This window comes from Erythrolamprus reginae, chromosome 5 (genome assembly GCF_031021105.1).
Source record: "Erythrolamprus reginae isolate rEryReg1 chromosome 5, rEryReg1.hap1, whole genome shotgun sequence".
NCBI lineage: Eukaryota > Metazoa > Chordata > Lepidosauria > Squamata > Dipsadidae > Erythrolamprus > Erythrolamprus reginae.
The window spans coordinates 115,916,326-115,931,563 of record NC_091954.1 but is presented as its reverse complement, the minus strand read 5'-3'; the positions used below and the strand labels follow the sequence as shown (position 1 = coordinate 115,931,563).

Sequence of the window (15,238 nt, the reverse complement as noted above, 5' to 3'; positions counted from 1 at the left end):
ATATTGATTGTTTCCTGATTGCTTATTTGACCCCTATGACCATCATTAAGTGTTGTCCCTCTTGGCAAATGTCTCTTTTCTTTTATGTATACGGAGAGCATCTGCACCAAAGACAAATCCCTTGTGTGTCCAATCACATTGGGCCAAGAAAGAATTTTAGTGTATTCTGTCTAAAAAAGGTGATTTCTTAAGAAAAATGCTTGAAGGAGAAAGAGGTTGACTTTTCATTGTCTTTCTGTCTTGTCCTGGGGGCTCCCTAGGGTCATGAGAAGGAAGCTCTTCAGCTGATGGCAACCTACCTGCCCAAAGACACGTCTCCGGGATCTGCCTATCAGGAAGGGGGCGGCCTCTACGCCTTGGGGCTCATCCACGCCAACCACGGGGGCGACATCATCGACTACCTGCTGAACCAGTTGAAGAATGCCAGCAACGACGTACGTGCTACCCTACCCAATGCAGCTCATCAATCAGGCCCTTAGGCCAGGCAGCGTTGCGTTCCTTGGGCTGCTGACCCTTGGCCCAAAGCTCTGTTCCCTATCGTGGGAATTAAAGGTGGAAAATAGACCCCTTAAATCAGAAAAAGATCCAGAAGATCTAATCAGGGGTCCTTTAATACCCCCCGAGCTTGGTTGTTTTCTTGTGGATGATTTGTGACTGAACTAGGAAGCATCACCAGGGGTGGAAGGGAGTGGGTTTTGCGTTCATTTTAATTTAATTTAATTCAATTCAATTTATAAGCTGCCCATCTCCTGGTCAATTCAGGGCAGTGCCCAACAAATAAAACAGTGTACAATAATTAAAAACCCCAATATTAAAAGACATCCATCCATCAATAATAATAATAATAATAATAATAATAATAATAATAATAATAACAACAACAACAACAATAACAATAACATAGTAATGTAATAATAATAGTAGTAGTAGTAACAACAACAACAACAACAGAGTTGGAAGGGACCTTGGAGGTCTTCTAGTCCAACCCCCTGCTTAGGCAGGAAACCCTACACTACTTCAGACAGATGGTTATCCAACATCTGCTTAAAAACTTCCAGTGTTGGAGCATTCACAACTTCTGGAGGCAAGCTGTTCCACTGATTAACTGTTCTGACTATCAGGAAATTCCTCCTTAGTTCTAAGTTGCTTCTCTCCTTGTTTAGTTTCCAACCATTGTTTCTTGTTCCACCCTCAGGTGCTTTGGAGAATAGCTTGACCCCTTCTTCTCATTCTTCTATTGTTTTTGCAGATCGTTCGCCATGGGGGAAGCCTGGGGCTCGGCTTGGCTGCCATGGGAACAGCACGCCAAGATGTCTATGACCTTCTGAAGACCAACCTGTACCAAGACGATGCAGTGACAGGTCAGTTAGTTCTGGCATCTAAGCCTAAGGGAAGGTTTTGCCTTCTCTTTCTGCTTTCTGCTTAGCCACTCCGAGTCCTCGGAGAGGGGCAGTATACAAATCTAATAAATTACCATTATTGTTGTTGTTGTTGTTGTTGTTATTATTATTATTATTATTATTATTATTATTATTACAATTGGTGGGCCACTGTGTGACACAGAATTCTGCACTTGATGGGCTTTGGCCAGATTCAGCATGGTTCTTTTTATATTCTTATGTTCTTTTTTAAAAAAATGGTGCATTACCTTCTGGGCGACCCTCGTATTTGAGAACTTGAGAATATTTTCCTATGTTTTCTAAGCATGTCCAGCTCTCTAGAAGCAATGCTGCTGTGGTCTCCCAGGTGTTTGCTTTGTGTTGATGTAGGAGAAATAGCATGTCTCTTCCACATTCTTACCACCATTCTTTTTCTCTAGAGAAGGTGCTTTCATTCTAAATAAAGATGGTGCAAAATTATTATTATTATTTATTAGATTTGTATGCCACCCTTCTCCAAGGACTTGGAGTGGCTCACAACAACAATAGATACAATAAAATACAAATCCAATATAAACAAATCTAATTAATAATAAAAATAATAGTATAAGCACAGACTACCTCAGCTTCAACCACAACTACACAAGAGCACACAACAGATTTAAGCTAAATATTAACCGCTCCAAACTTGACTGTAAAAAATATGACTTTAGTAATCGAGCTGTCGAAGCGTGGAACTCATTACCGGACTCTGTAGTATCATCTCCTAACCCCCAACATTTTACCCTTAAACTATCCACGGTGACCTCTCCAGATTCCTAAGAGGTCAGTAAGGGGCGTGCATAAGCGCACTAGAGTGCCTTCCATCCCCTGTCCTATAGTCTCTCCTATATATTGTATTTATTCTCTACTATATCCTCTATAACTTTCATTGTGTATTATTGTGTATTGGATAAAATAAATAAGTAAATAAATTTTAAAAATGGACCAGGAGGTCTTTTTCTGCCGTCAATCTTCTATGATTCTATGTAGAGGGCATTGTAGTAGTTGAAACTCGAGGTGATGAGGTTTTGAACAACTGTAAGAAGAGAATCCCTATCCAGATAGGGCCACAACTGATGCACCAGTTGAACCTGTACGAACGCCCCCCCTTGCCACAGTCGGAAGATAAAGTTCTAATCTCAGCTGTGGATCAAAGTTGCGAACCCTCTTTGAGAAGTTTAAACATTCCCCCCTCCCCCAGGGTAGTGGATGGACAGATAGAATTGTCCCTGGGAAGCAAAACCCATGACCACTATGTATGATTTATTTTATTTATCAAATTTTAAAACAGCCCTCGGCGGTTTTACATTTTTATAAACATTCCAAGAATTCCTCCACCAGAATTCAAGAAGAAAAGCCAGAAATACGTATAATTTATTTTATTTATCAAATTTTAAAATAGCCCTTGTTTGGTTTAAAAATTTGATAAACAAAATAAATCATACGTTATTTCTGGCTTTCTTTCTTTATTTATTGGATTTGTATGCCGCCCCTCTCCGGAGACTCCTGCAGAGGAATTCTTTTTTTTTTTTCTTTTTTGGTAATTTTCTTTTCTTTTTTATTTTCTCCTCCATCACAAGACATACAATACAAAATAACTTCTCTTTTTAGTACAATAAAAAAGGTGATTTGATTACTACATCATATATAATCACAAAAAATCATTCATTCTGTTTAATATTGGTATCAATAACTTTTTTTTGCGCCATCTAATTTTGTCATCTGGATTAACCAATTGCCTTCTCATTTATTTCACCATTAGGGCCCTTATCTTATAATTAAATTTCATTTTTAATATTTCTTCAAATATTTAATACAAATAAAAATATTTCTAGCTTATTAAACATTAAGCCATAGTGCCTTCTTCATCTCTTTCTTTCTTTCTTTCTTTCTTTCTTTCTTTCTTTCTTTCTTTCTTTCTTTCTTAATTAATTAATTAATTAATTAATTAATTAATTAATTAATTAATTAATTAGATTTGTATGCCGCCCCTCTCCGCAGACTCGGGGCGGCTTTTTATACATTTTAATAAAGCTAAAACGCCCTTATTTAACCTATTAATACTAAAAACTAAGAATAAAATAAAATAAAATAATAGTGTTTTTTTAAAAAAGTCAAAAAACCCCAAGGGAATTTCAAACTTTTCTCATCAGAGGAATTCTTGGCATTGAGGTCCATACCTCTTAAAGTTGGCACGATTTTGAATGACTACACTTAAGAATCTTTTTTTTAAAAAACAAAGAAGTCCACCTGTCTATTTATTCCTCCCTCAAAGGTGAAGCAGCCGGTCTGGCTCTGGGCCTGGTGATGCTGGGATCTAAAAATGCCCAGGCTATTGAGGACATGGTGGGCTATGCCCAGGAAACCCAGCACGAGAAGATCTTACGGGGCTTGGCGGTTGGCATTGCCCTGGTGATGTACGGGAGGATGGAGGAAGCCGATGCCCTCATAGAGAGCCTCTGCAGAGATAAGGTGAGTCCGTTTAGCAATAGCAATAGTGTTTAGACTTCCATAGCACTTCCTGGTGCTTTTGCAGCCCTCTCTAAGCGGATGACAGAATCAGCCTCTTGCCCCCAACAATCTGGGTCCTCACTTGACCCACCTTGGAAGGATGGAAGCTCTGCTGGAGATTGAGTGGTGGGCTAGACTTATTATTATTATTTATTAGATTTGTATGCCGCCCCTCTCTAAGGACTTGGAGCGGCTCACAACAATAATAGGTACAATAAAATACAAATCCAATATTATTATTAGATTTGTCATGAATTGTTTTATTGCTGTTGTGAGCCTCCCCGAGTCTACGGAGAGGGGCGGCATACAAATCTAATGAGTAAGTAAGTAAGTAAGTAAGTAAGTAAGTAAGTAAGTAAGTAAGTAAGTAAGTAAGTAAGTAAGTAAATATAAACTATATTAAAAAAAACCCATTAAACAACTAACACTTCTAAAACAATCATTCCAATGTCATATATTGAGTCAGGAAAGGTAAGGGGAGAATTAACCCCCCCATGCTTGGCGGTATAGATGGGTCTTCAACATCTTACGGAAGGAAAGGAGGGTGGGGGCAATTCGAATCTAGGGGGGAGTTGATTCCAGAGGGATGGAGCCGCCACAGAGAAGGCTCTTCCCCTAGGTCCCGCCAGACAACATTGTTTAGTTGATGGGATCCAGAGAAGGCCGACTCTGTGGGACCTAAACGGCCGCTGGGATTCATGTGGCAGAAGACAGTTCCGGAGATATTCTGGTCCAATGCCATGTAGGGCTTTATAGGTCATTACCAACACTTTGAATTGTGACCGGAAACTGATCGGCAGCCAATGCAAGCCGCGGAGTGTTGACGAGACATAGGTGTACCTAGGGAAGCCCATGATTGCTCTCACGGCTGCATTCTGCACGATGTGAAGTTTCCAAATGCTTCCGAAGACTGTTATTAGGGTCCTGTTTTCTCCCTGCAGTGAAATTTTTAAAGCTTTGCTTTCCCCCCCAGGACCCAATTCTCCGCCGTTCGGGGATGTATACTGTCGCAATGGCTTACTGCGGCTCAGGCAACAACAAAGCGATCCGGCGTCTGTTACATGTGGCGGTGAGTTCCCCTTACTCTTGGAGTAAACCATAGGAGAATTGGGATAGAAAGTGAAATGAAATGTGTTCGAATATTCGTAATTTGGGTTGGTAGCTGGTCTGCTGGCCTGAGCTCCGAGTTTAGCAATTTTACAGATTAACAGAGTTGGAAGGGACCTTGGAGATCATCTAGTCCAACCCCCTGCTCAAGCAGGAGGCCCTGTTTCTGACAAATGGCAGTCCAATCCGAAGGCAACGTCTATTCCATTGATTGCAAACGTTGGTTGCAAAATCAATTTGGTTGCAAACGTTTTGTCACCATTTGAGTAGGCATCGTCAATGCATTTTGAATGGTCAATTTGGATGGTTTTCATGTTTTTAAGTATTTTTGGGGGTTGTAAAATGTTTTTTAATATTTTTAATTGTAATTTAATTAAAATTCTAAGCCACCAGAGCCATTGACTGAGATGGTTAGCTATTAGAAATTGGCTGATTGATTTTAATATTTTATTTATTTATTTATTTATTTATTTATTTATTTATTTATTTATTTATTTATTTATTTAATTCGATTTTTATGCCGCCCTTCTTAGACCAGCGTTTCCCAACCGGTGTGTGTGCCGCGAGACACAGGCAGGTGTGCCGCCAAGCTCCCCGCCCAATCTGCCCCCTCTCCTCCGCCGCTGCCCCCTGCCTTGGGGCGCAACTTCTCTCGCGGCGGCTGCGGCTGCAGCTTCAGCTCCTCGGGACGGAAGCGCTCCCAGCCCTCTCTCGCAGCCCCCTGGCTGGGAGCGCTTTCGCTACGAGAGAGGGCTTTCTCCATCCGTTTTGGGAATGCACGCCCCGCCCCTCTCGCGCGTGCGCCGCTCCCCTTTCTCTCATCCCTCCCTGGCTTCGCTTCTCAATCCCTCCCTCCTTCCATCTTTCCTTCCCCTCAGCCGTTCTGTCTGGGGGTCTCCCGCTCTTCCCTTCCCCGCCTCCTAGGCTTTGCCTTTGCCACCCCCACCCTTTTTTGGTTGACAAGGAGTCCTTTGCCGCATCCCGCAGTTCGCACTCGGCTCGAGGTCGCTTTCCCTGGCTGCGCTCGGAACCGACAGGGCGCTGCTCTCTCTCTCACTCTCTCCTGTGAGGCGGGGGAAGGGGAAAAAAAGCAAAAAACCCCCTTCTTGCAGCGTGCCCGCACTCGTCCCTTCAGCAGCGAGGGAGGGAAGTCAGAGGGCGAGGGAGTGAGTGAGTGCTCTTGTCCTCGGTGCCCTCTGCAGCCTTCCTTCCTTCTTCTTTGCCCCCGCTGAGGGACGGAGAGAAAGATAGAAAGGAAAGAGGGAGGGAGAGATAGAAAGGAAAGAGGGAGGGAGAGAGAGATAGAAAGAAAAGAGATAGAAAGGAAAGAGGGAGGGAGGAAAGAGGGAGGAAGAGATAGAAAGGAAAGAGGGAGGGAGAGATAGAAAGGAAAGAGGGAGGGAGAGATAGAAAGGAAAGAGGGAGGGAGACAGAGAGAGAGAGAAAGAGAGACATAGCAAGAGAGAGAGAAAAAAAGAAAGAAAGAGATAGCAAGAGAGAGAGAAAGAGATAGCAAGAGAGAGAGAGAGACAAAGAGATAGCAAGAGAGACAGAGAGAGAGAGAGAAAGAGAGAGAGAGAGAAAGAGACATAGCAAGAGAGACAGAAAGAGAGCGAAAGAGAGAGAATGAAAGAGAGATAGCAAGAGAGGCAGAGAGAGAGAGCAAGGGAGAGAGAAAGACATAGAGGGAAGGAAGGGGGGAGAGAGAAAGAGAGCAAAAAAGAGAGGAAGAAAGAAAGAAAGAGGGATGGAGAGAGAGAAAGAAGGGAAGGAAGGAAGAGAGAGAAAGAGGGAGGGAGAAATAGAGTGAAGTTGAGGAAGAGATTTTTTTTTTGTCAAAACTTTTCTTTAGCCCCCCCGCACCCCCCCCAGTCCCCCCGTTCAGTGTTCCCCAGGATTTTGAAAATATGAATAATGTGCCGCGGCTCAAAAAAGGTTGGGAAACACTGCCTTAGACTCAGGGCGGCTTACAACATGATAGCAATAGCACTTTTTAACAGAGCTAGGCTATTGACCCCACAATCCGGGTCCTCATTTTACCCACCTCGGAAGGATGGAAGGCTGAGTCAACCTTGAGCCAGTGATGAGATTTGAACCACTGACCTACAGATCTACAGTCAGCTTCAGTGGCCTGCAGTACAGCACTCTACCTGCTGCGCCACCCCGGCTCTTAAAATATTAGGACTTTAGTTCGTAATTTTTTAATTAATTAGATTTGTTGTTGCATTGTTCATATTGTAACTTGTGAGTCGCCCCGAGGCTTCGGAGAAGGGCGACATACAAATCTAATTAATAATAATAATAATAATAATAATAATAATAATAATAATAATAGAAATTGAATGAATGAATTGTGGTAAAATAATAATTCCGCAGGAAAAGCAACGTATCTAACGCCGTGCTGTCTTCCAGATATTGCATTAAATTATGATTTAAAACCCACTGTAGACCATAGGTATTAATTTGGCAGCTGGTTGCTATTTTAGTCAATTGGAAATTAATCAGAGGGGACTTTTCCTTATCATCAGCTTAGTATGATAAGCCCCTGAAGTGAGACTACATGTTTTAATTCTATTCATAATCACAAAGAGCCACTTCCAGGTTAGCCTTGAAGTGACTCACTAAATAGAGAACAAACCTTACTTTTCAGAACCAACTGATAGCAATTTTATTTCAGCTGCACTATCGTATGTTTCGAAGTATAAGTTTCACCAGAGTATAAGACATGCCTTAGTTTATTGGAGAGGAAAAAAGGGGGGAAATCTGCCTACAAGGTATTTATCTAGCTAGCATCCTTAGTCTTGTCAGTTTCAGCACATTATTTTATCCCCTGGTAGGGCTGAATAAAAATTTATTTGGAGGGAGTAGCAATGATGAGCCGGGGTGGTGCAGCAGATAGAGTGCTGTACTGCAGGCCACTGAAGCTGACTTGTAGATCTGAAGGTCAACGGTTCAAATCTCATCACCGGCTCAAGGTCGACTCAGCCTTCCATCCTTCCAAGGTGGGTAAAATGAGGACCTGGATTGTGGGGGCAACAGGCTGGCTCTGTTAAAAAGGTGCTATTGCTAACATGTTGTAAGCCGCCCTGAGTCTAAGGAGAAGGGCGGCATAAAAATAAAATATAAAATAAATAAAATAAATAAAATAAATAAAATAAATAAAATAAATAAAATAAATAAAATAAATAAAATAAATAAAATAAATAAAATAAATAAAATAAATAAAATAAATAAAATAAATAAAATAAAATACATACATACAAGCCTGCAAAGGGCTGGAAAAAAACTTATTTTGAGGGAGTAGCAATGAAAAAGCCCACAAGCCATTAGGAGCCGGGAAGTTCATTAGCGTCTCATTAGGGCTGGGGGGAAAAGCTTAAACTACATTCAGAGTATAAGATGCACCCAAATTTTCAGCCTTTTAGGGAGGGAAAAGATGTGTCTTATACTCCGAACAATACGATAATTCCATTGATGTTTCTAATAAATGCTCTAGTTGAGCAATTTCCAGATACAGTGGCACCTCTACTTAAGAACTTTTCTAGATGAGAACCGGGTGTTCAAGATTTGTTTGCCTCTTCTTAAGAACCATTTTCTACTTAAGAACCTGAGCCCGGAAAAATTTCTGTGGAAATTTGAGAGCGGCACGAAGGCCCGGCCAGTTTCCTGCCACTCCCCTTTTAATCCCGGCCATCTCGGGCTTTTCTGGGCTGCCAGAGGAGCCTTTCCGTGGCGCTTAAGGAGGCTTTGGCAGCCCAGAGCGAACAGAGCATTTTCCTTTTTCTGGGCGCTTGGAGGGGGAATAAACCTCTGCCAGTGCCCAGAGAAAAGAAACACTCCCTTTGCTCTGGGAGGAATCCAGAAGGTATAAAAACCCACCCACTCTAAACTCTTATTTTGTCAGCTCTCCCAGAATCATGTGGTTGGTGGGTTCTGTTCATAAATAAACAGAATCTTTCCAATTAATGTCCTCCTCTTCTTCCTCCTCCGCCTCTCACCCAAATTCTGAGCTTTTCTTTCTTTCCTAATGGGTTTGCACACATTACAGTAATACCTCATGATACGAACTTAATTGGTGCAAGGAGGAGGTTCGTAAGATGAAAGGTTCGTAAGACGAAACATTGTTTCCCATAGGAAACAATGTAAAGTCAATTAATCCGTGCAACCAAAAAAAACCCCGCAAAAAAAACGGCTTTCGGCGACTGCTGGGAAGCCGCGTGGCTGTTTTAAAAGGTGACAGCCGGCCTGGGGGGCTTCCCAGCACCCCCACCAAACCCGGGTTCGGGGTTCGGGGGGTGCTGGCAAGCCCCCCAGGCCGGCTGCGACCTTTTAAAACACCCGCACCGCTTCCCAGGTGTCTCCTGAAGCCGAACGCTAAAGCCGAACTTCCGCGTTCGGCTTCGGGACACAGCTGCGAAGCGGCGCGGGTGTTTTAAAAGGTCGCAGCCGGCCTGGGGGGCTTCCCAGCACCCCCCCGAACCCGGAAGTTCGGCAAAAGTTTGGGGTTCGGGGGGGTGCTGGGAAGCCCCCCAGGCCGGCTGTGACCTTTTAAAACACCCCGCCGCTTCCCAGCTGTCTCCTGAAGCCGAACGCTAAAGCCAAACTTCCGCGTTCGGCTTCGGGAGACAGCTGCGAAGCGGCGCGGGTGTTTTAAAAGGTCGCAGCCGGCCTGGGGGGCTTGCCAGCACCCCCCCAAACCGAACCCGGGGTTCAGCAAAATTTTGCCTCTTCTTACGAACTTTGTTTGAGTTACGAACCGGCGTTCGGGAGGCTTCTTGGAAGCCCCGCCGCCCGGCTGTTACCTTTTAAAACAGCCGCGCGGCTTCCTAGCAGTCTCCGAACGCCGGTTCGTAACTCGAAAAAAGTTCGTAAGAAGAGGCAAAATTTTTCTGAACCCCGGGTTCGTATCACGAGTTGTTCGTAAGACGAGGGGTTCGTATCTTGAGGTACCACTGTATTTGCTTTTACATTGATTCCTATGGGAAAAATTGCTTCTACTTAAGAACGTTTCTACTTAAGAACCTGGTCATGGAACAAATAAAGTTGTTAAGTAGAGGTACCACTGTATTTAGCCTACTTCAATTTTATTTATTTTTTTCTCCATAGGTTAGTGACGTCAACGATGACGTGAGGCGAGCGGCTGTCGAATCTCTGGGATTTATTTTGTTCAGGTACGAGCGCCGTTTTCAGCAACCTGGTAGGACCCAAAAAGTTTTCTCTTGACATTCTGAATATCTTTTTTTTAACTTTCCTGCTGTGTAAACTGATACAATTTTTGCTGATATTGGGCTGGGAGCTTCTTCCCACTTCCAGGGATGGTCTCCGAGTTGCATTATATGCCTGTGCCTTGGTGCTTCAGCAGAGCTTTGGTACCTGAAGACACTGGTATGTGCCAGAGTCTTAAAGTTGCCAAGTTTGGTGATTCCTGGTGATGGAAGGAAAATTCAGTTCCAAGGTGGGAGAAAGGGGCTGGAAACAAGATGGAGATTAATTGGAAAGAAAGATTCTGTTTATTTATAATTATGATTCTGGGACAGTTGACAAAATGGAGTTTAGAGTGGGTGGGTTTTTATTCCTTCGGGATTCCTATGGGGTCGTGGCTGGCTCTATAGGCAAAAGAGGAAATGCAAATCCTAGATGTTTGTTTGAGCTAATCTTGTCAAGCTTCTATTTGCCTAATTGTATTGCTTATCTGGAGTCTCGGTCTGACCCAGTCTTTTTGAATGGATTGCCAATTCTGCATTTTTAAAAGCTGCCTCCTTCAGTTTCTGCTCTGAGTGGGGAAACGGGGGCTGGTTTTCTCCTCCCTTAACATTTTTTTTTTAAATTTCTTCGTTAGGGGAAATATTTTTGTTAAGTGTTAAGGAGTGTGCAGAGTAACCCTTCAGTTACCAAGGATGCACAGAGGAAACGTGGAGGTGGCAGATATCCATCTGATAGCCCAGAGATACAAGTAGTAATTCAGATAACCAGATACAGTCAGTGTATAATTGGTATTCATTTTGGCAAATAGCTTAGTCAAGAACAATCCTAGTTGTACACAATTACATCAGTCAATACTCTCAATACATATACAATATTATAAGCCTCTCTCAATACATATTAGATTAGATTAGATTTATTGGATTTATATGCCGCCCCTCTCCGAAAACTCGGGGCGGCTCACAGCAAGACAAAAAACAATATATAATGACAATCCAATACCCACCAATCCAATTTCAGTTTTAAGCTAAAAATTCACAAAAACAACCCCAAGTATTAAAACAAATAAACAAAACACACATACAATCAATCTAATACCAAAACAACATGGGCAAGGGGGAGATGTTTCAGTTCCCCCATGCCTGACGGCAGAGGTGGGTTTTAAGAAGTTTGCGAAAGGCAAGGAGGGTGGGGGCAATCCTAATCTCAGGGGGGAGTTGGTTCCAGAGGGTTGGAGCCGCCACAGAGAAGGCTCTTCCCCTGGGTCCCGCCAGACGACATTGTTTAGTCGACGGGACCCGGAGAAGGCCAACTCTGTGGGACCGAACCGGTCGCTGGGATTCGTGCGGCAGAAGGCGGTCCCGAAGGTATTCTGGTCCAGTGCCATGAAGGGCTTTATAGGTCATAACCAACACTTTGAATTGTGACCGGAAACTGATCGGCAACCAATGCAGGCTGCGGAGTGTTGGAGTGATATGGGCATACTTAGAGAAGCCCATAATTGCTCTCGCAGCTGCATTCTGCACGATCTGAAGTTTCCGAACACTTTTCAAAGGTAGCCCCATGTAGAGAGCGTTACAGTAGTCGAACCTCGAGGTGATTAGGGCATGAGTGACTGTGAGCAATGACTCCCGGTCCAAGTAGGGCCGCAACTGGCGCACCAGGCGAACCTGGGCAAACGCCCCCCTCGCCACAGCTGAAAGATGTTTCTCTAGTGTGAGCTGTGGATCGAGGAGGACGCCCAAGTTGCAGACCCTCTCTGAAGGGGTCAATAATTCCCCCCCCAGGGTAATGGATGGACAGATCGAGTTGTCCTTGGGAGGCAAGACCCACAGCCACTCCGTCTTGTCTGGATTGAGTTTGAGTTTGTTGACACCCATCCAGGCCCCAACAGCCTCCAGGCACCGGCACATCACTTCCACTGCTTCGTTGACAATACTATAAGCATTATTTAAAAAAATACATTAAACTATCATTTTTAAACACACAGTTCTACCGCATAGTCGCACAGACAAATCAGAAATAGCAGCAAGTAATCAGAGAGTAGTAGAGAGAGGCTTCTGCCTCCCTCTTATGGTTAACTGCAACACTAACTCTTAAAGCTATAGTGTTATAATTCATTTAAACATACATTAATACAGTGATGCCTTGTCTTATGAACTTAATTGGTTCCAGGACGAGGTTCGTAAGGTGGAAAGTTCATAAGACGAAACGATGTCTCTCATAGGAATCAATGGAAAAGCGATTAATGCGTGCAAGCCCAAAATTCACCCCTTTTGCCAGCTGAAGCGCCTGTTTTCACGATGCTGCGATTTCGCTGAGGCTCCCCTCACTGGGAAACCCCACCTCTGGACATCCATTGCTAGCGAAGTGCCCATTTTTGCGATGCTGGGATTCCCCTGCAGCACCACAAAAACATGGAAGTCCCGAAGTGGGGTTTCCCATGGAGGGGAGCCTCAGGGGAATCCCACCAGCGCGAAAACGGGTGCTTCGGCTGGCAACGGAAGTCCAGAGGTGGGGCATCCCAGCGCCAGCAGCGGGTTCATAAGGTGAAAATAGTTCGGAAGGAGAGGCAAAAAAATCTTAAACCACGGGTTCATATCTCAAAAAGTTTGTATGACTAGGGGTAGTTTGTAGTTTGTTTATAGATTGCCAACCCCAACCAGTTATGTACATTGTACTAACAATTTTATCCTGCCTTTTTTAATATTGGCACTATTGCTCATGCCCAAGTTACTACAAGGTGCTCTAGGTAAGGTTGCCTTTGTACCTGGCCTAAATGCTGGAGCTGGTTTCAGAATGTGGCGATCAACTTGTTGTGTGAGCAACACACCCGACAGGGTGGATGATTTTGGGACAGTTGTTTTTCTCCCGCAGGGTTTTGGTGGTGGAAAAAATAGAGTCCAGGAGTTGCACAATTAAAGATAGACATAGATTTGATAATATGAGGGTCGCCCAGAAAGTAATGCACCACATTGTTTTTCTTCAACAATAATTTATTGAACACAATGAAACTTCCACACAAGAAAGAACAATGTCTCTTCTACGCTACCTATTTTTCCACGTAATATCCGTCCCGTTCTATGTGCTTCCTCCAGCGAGACACAAGGGCGTGTATGCCCTGTCGGTACCACTCCTTGTTCTGGTCACGAAGCCATTTCTGCACTGTGCAAATCGCCTCTAAGGGCCTCACCTTCTGTGCCCAGCGACTAACCGTACTTCTGTCGACTGCAGATTCTTCATAAACTGCACACAAATGTTTGTGAATGTTCCCAACAGTTTCTTTCTCTGCAGTGAGAAATTCAATGACGACACGCTGCCTATAACGTACGTCACTTACAGACACCATTTCGAAACATGGCTGCAGCTACGTTATTAGTTTGAAGAAATGCAAAATTTACACACCTGACAATTCAAATAATGTCTATTTAAAGTTTCACATTCGTACCATTACTGTAGGCTGAGGAAAACAATGTGGTGCCTTACTTTCTGGGCGATCCTCATAGAATAAATCCAAAGAGCTATCTTCGTATTGTTTTTAAAGACTGCGCCTGCATGAATAAGAGAGGCAGAGTTGAAATGATTTCATTGGCAGTTCCATCCATTTCAATGCATTTTCCCATTGGTTTGTAATTTTAAATGTTAAGTATGAGCCGCTTTGAAACCTCCCAAGTTCTCATTTTACACAAGCATGCATATTTTATGAGAATGGTGTATCAGTGTTTTGGTGGCAAATAATGCAGAATTAATGCAGAATTGCTTCAGAGTTGTATTTTGGAAGGCTCTTTATGTCAGATTTGACAACTGGAAGAGCTAATGGGCCAGACAACCCAAGTTTACATACTTCACACAAAAGAATGAGGTTTGTGTGGGTGTAAGCATGAATTCTGCTTCTGCAATTTGAGAATAATGGAATTATTGAAATAATGAAAATTCCTAATTGGCAACAATGAATTTGAGTGCATGAAAATATGACATGCATGGGTTTTAAATTATTTTAATGTTTTGGATGCTTTTAATATTTTATTCTGCTGCTAAGCCGTCCGGAATGCTTTGGGAGTTGGGTGGCGAAGAAATTTAATGAAAATAAATAAAATAAAATAAATAAATAAGTTAGTCCCGTTAGGTTAGTTAGGTTGCGAAGTGACTATCACTTCCCCCTTTGATTTTGCTTGTCAGAACGTCGCGGTCACTCATAAATGCGAACCAGTTGACAAGTGTCTGAATTTTTTATTTTTTTAAATTAAAAATAAATTTTATTTACATAAATAAATGCAATGACAATACAAGTGACAATACAAAATACATGAGAAAAAAAAGACAAAGGATATACAATAGACCAGTGTTTCCCAACCTTGGCCACTTGAAGATATCTGGACTTCAACTCCCAGAATTCCCCAGCCAGCATTCGCTGGCTGGGGAATTCTGGGAGTTGAAGTCTAGATATCTTCAAGTGGCTAAAGTTGGGAAACACTGCAATAGACAATAGAAAGCACGACAGATCTGTATTGAGAATATGAACTATATATATTCTCTATAGCCAGTTACACTATAGCTTAATAATCCAAATTATAAATAAACGAAAGAGAAGAGAGAATGTGAAAGAAAGAAAAGATTTAAGTAAGTAAACTTAATTTTTACATATATCTATATTGTATCTCATTTATAGAATTAACTTTGACACCAGATAATTATCTTTTGTAAACAAAATTTAACAGTCGTTGGGCGGATTGTTCTTTTTTTCTAACCAATGCTAAAAGTTGTCCCAGCAGTTATAAAATAGAGATTGGTCATTGTTTCTTAGTTCTAGTGTTAATTTGGTCATTTCTGCACAGTGTGTGATTTTCTCTAGTATTAATCCATCCTGTGGTATGTCTTCATTTTTCCACCATTGTGCAAAAGCTAATCTAGCCCGCTGTAGTGACATGAATTACTAAGTATATATGATTTTTATTTAAGTTTTGCCTTAGAATTCCTATAAGAAAGCATTAGGTTTT

At 42.6% G+C, this 15,238-nt stretch overlaps 1 protein-coding gene across 1 annotated transcript in view; it reads left to right on the top strand.

The window, feature by feature from the left end:
• The window catches only part of PSMD1 (proteasome 26S subunit, non-ATPase 1), a 130,284-nt gene that overhangs the window by 22,685 nt on the left and 92,361 nt on the right, over positions 1-15,238 (top strand). The window contains exons 13-17 of the mRNA XM_070753819.1: positions 261-434; positions 1,250-1,361; positions 3,697-3,893; positions 4,906-5,001; positions 10,146-10,210. Coding sequence (XP_070609920.1) covers positions 261-434; positions 1,250-1,361; positions 3,697-3,893; positions 4,906-5,001; positions 10,146-10,210 — 644 coding nt within the window. The remainder of the gene's footprint in view (positions 1-260; positions 435-1,249; positions 1,362-3,696; positions 3,894-4,905; positions 5,002-10,145; positions 10,211-15,238) is intronic.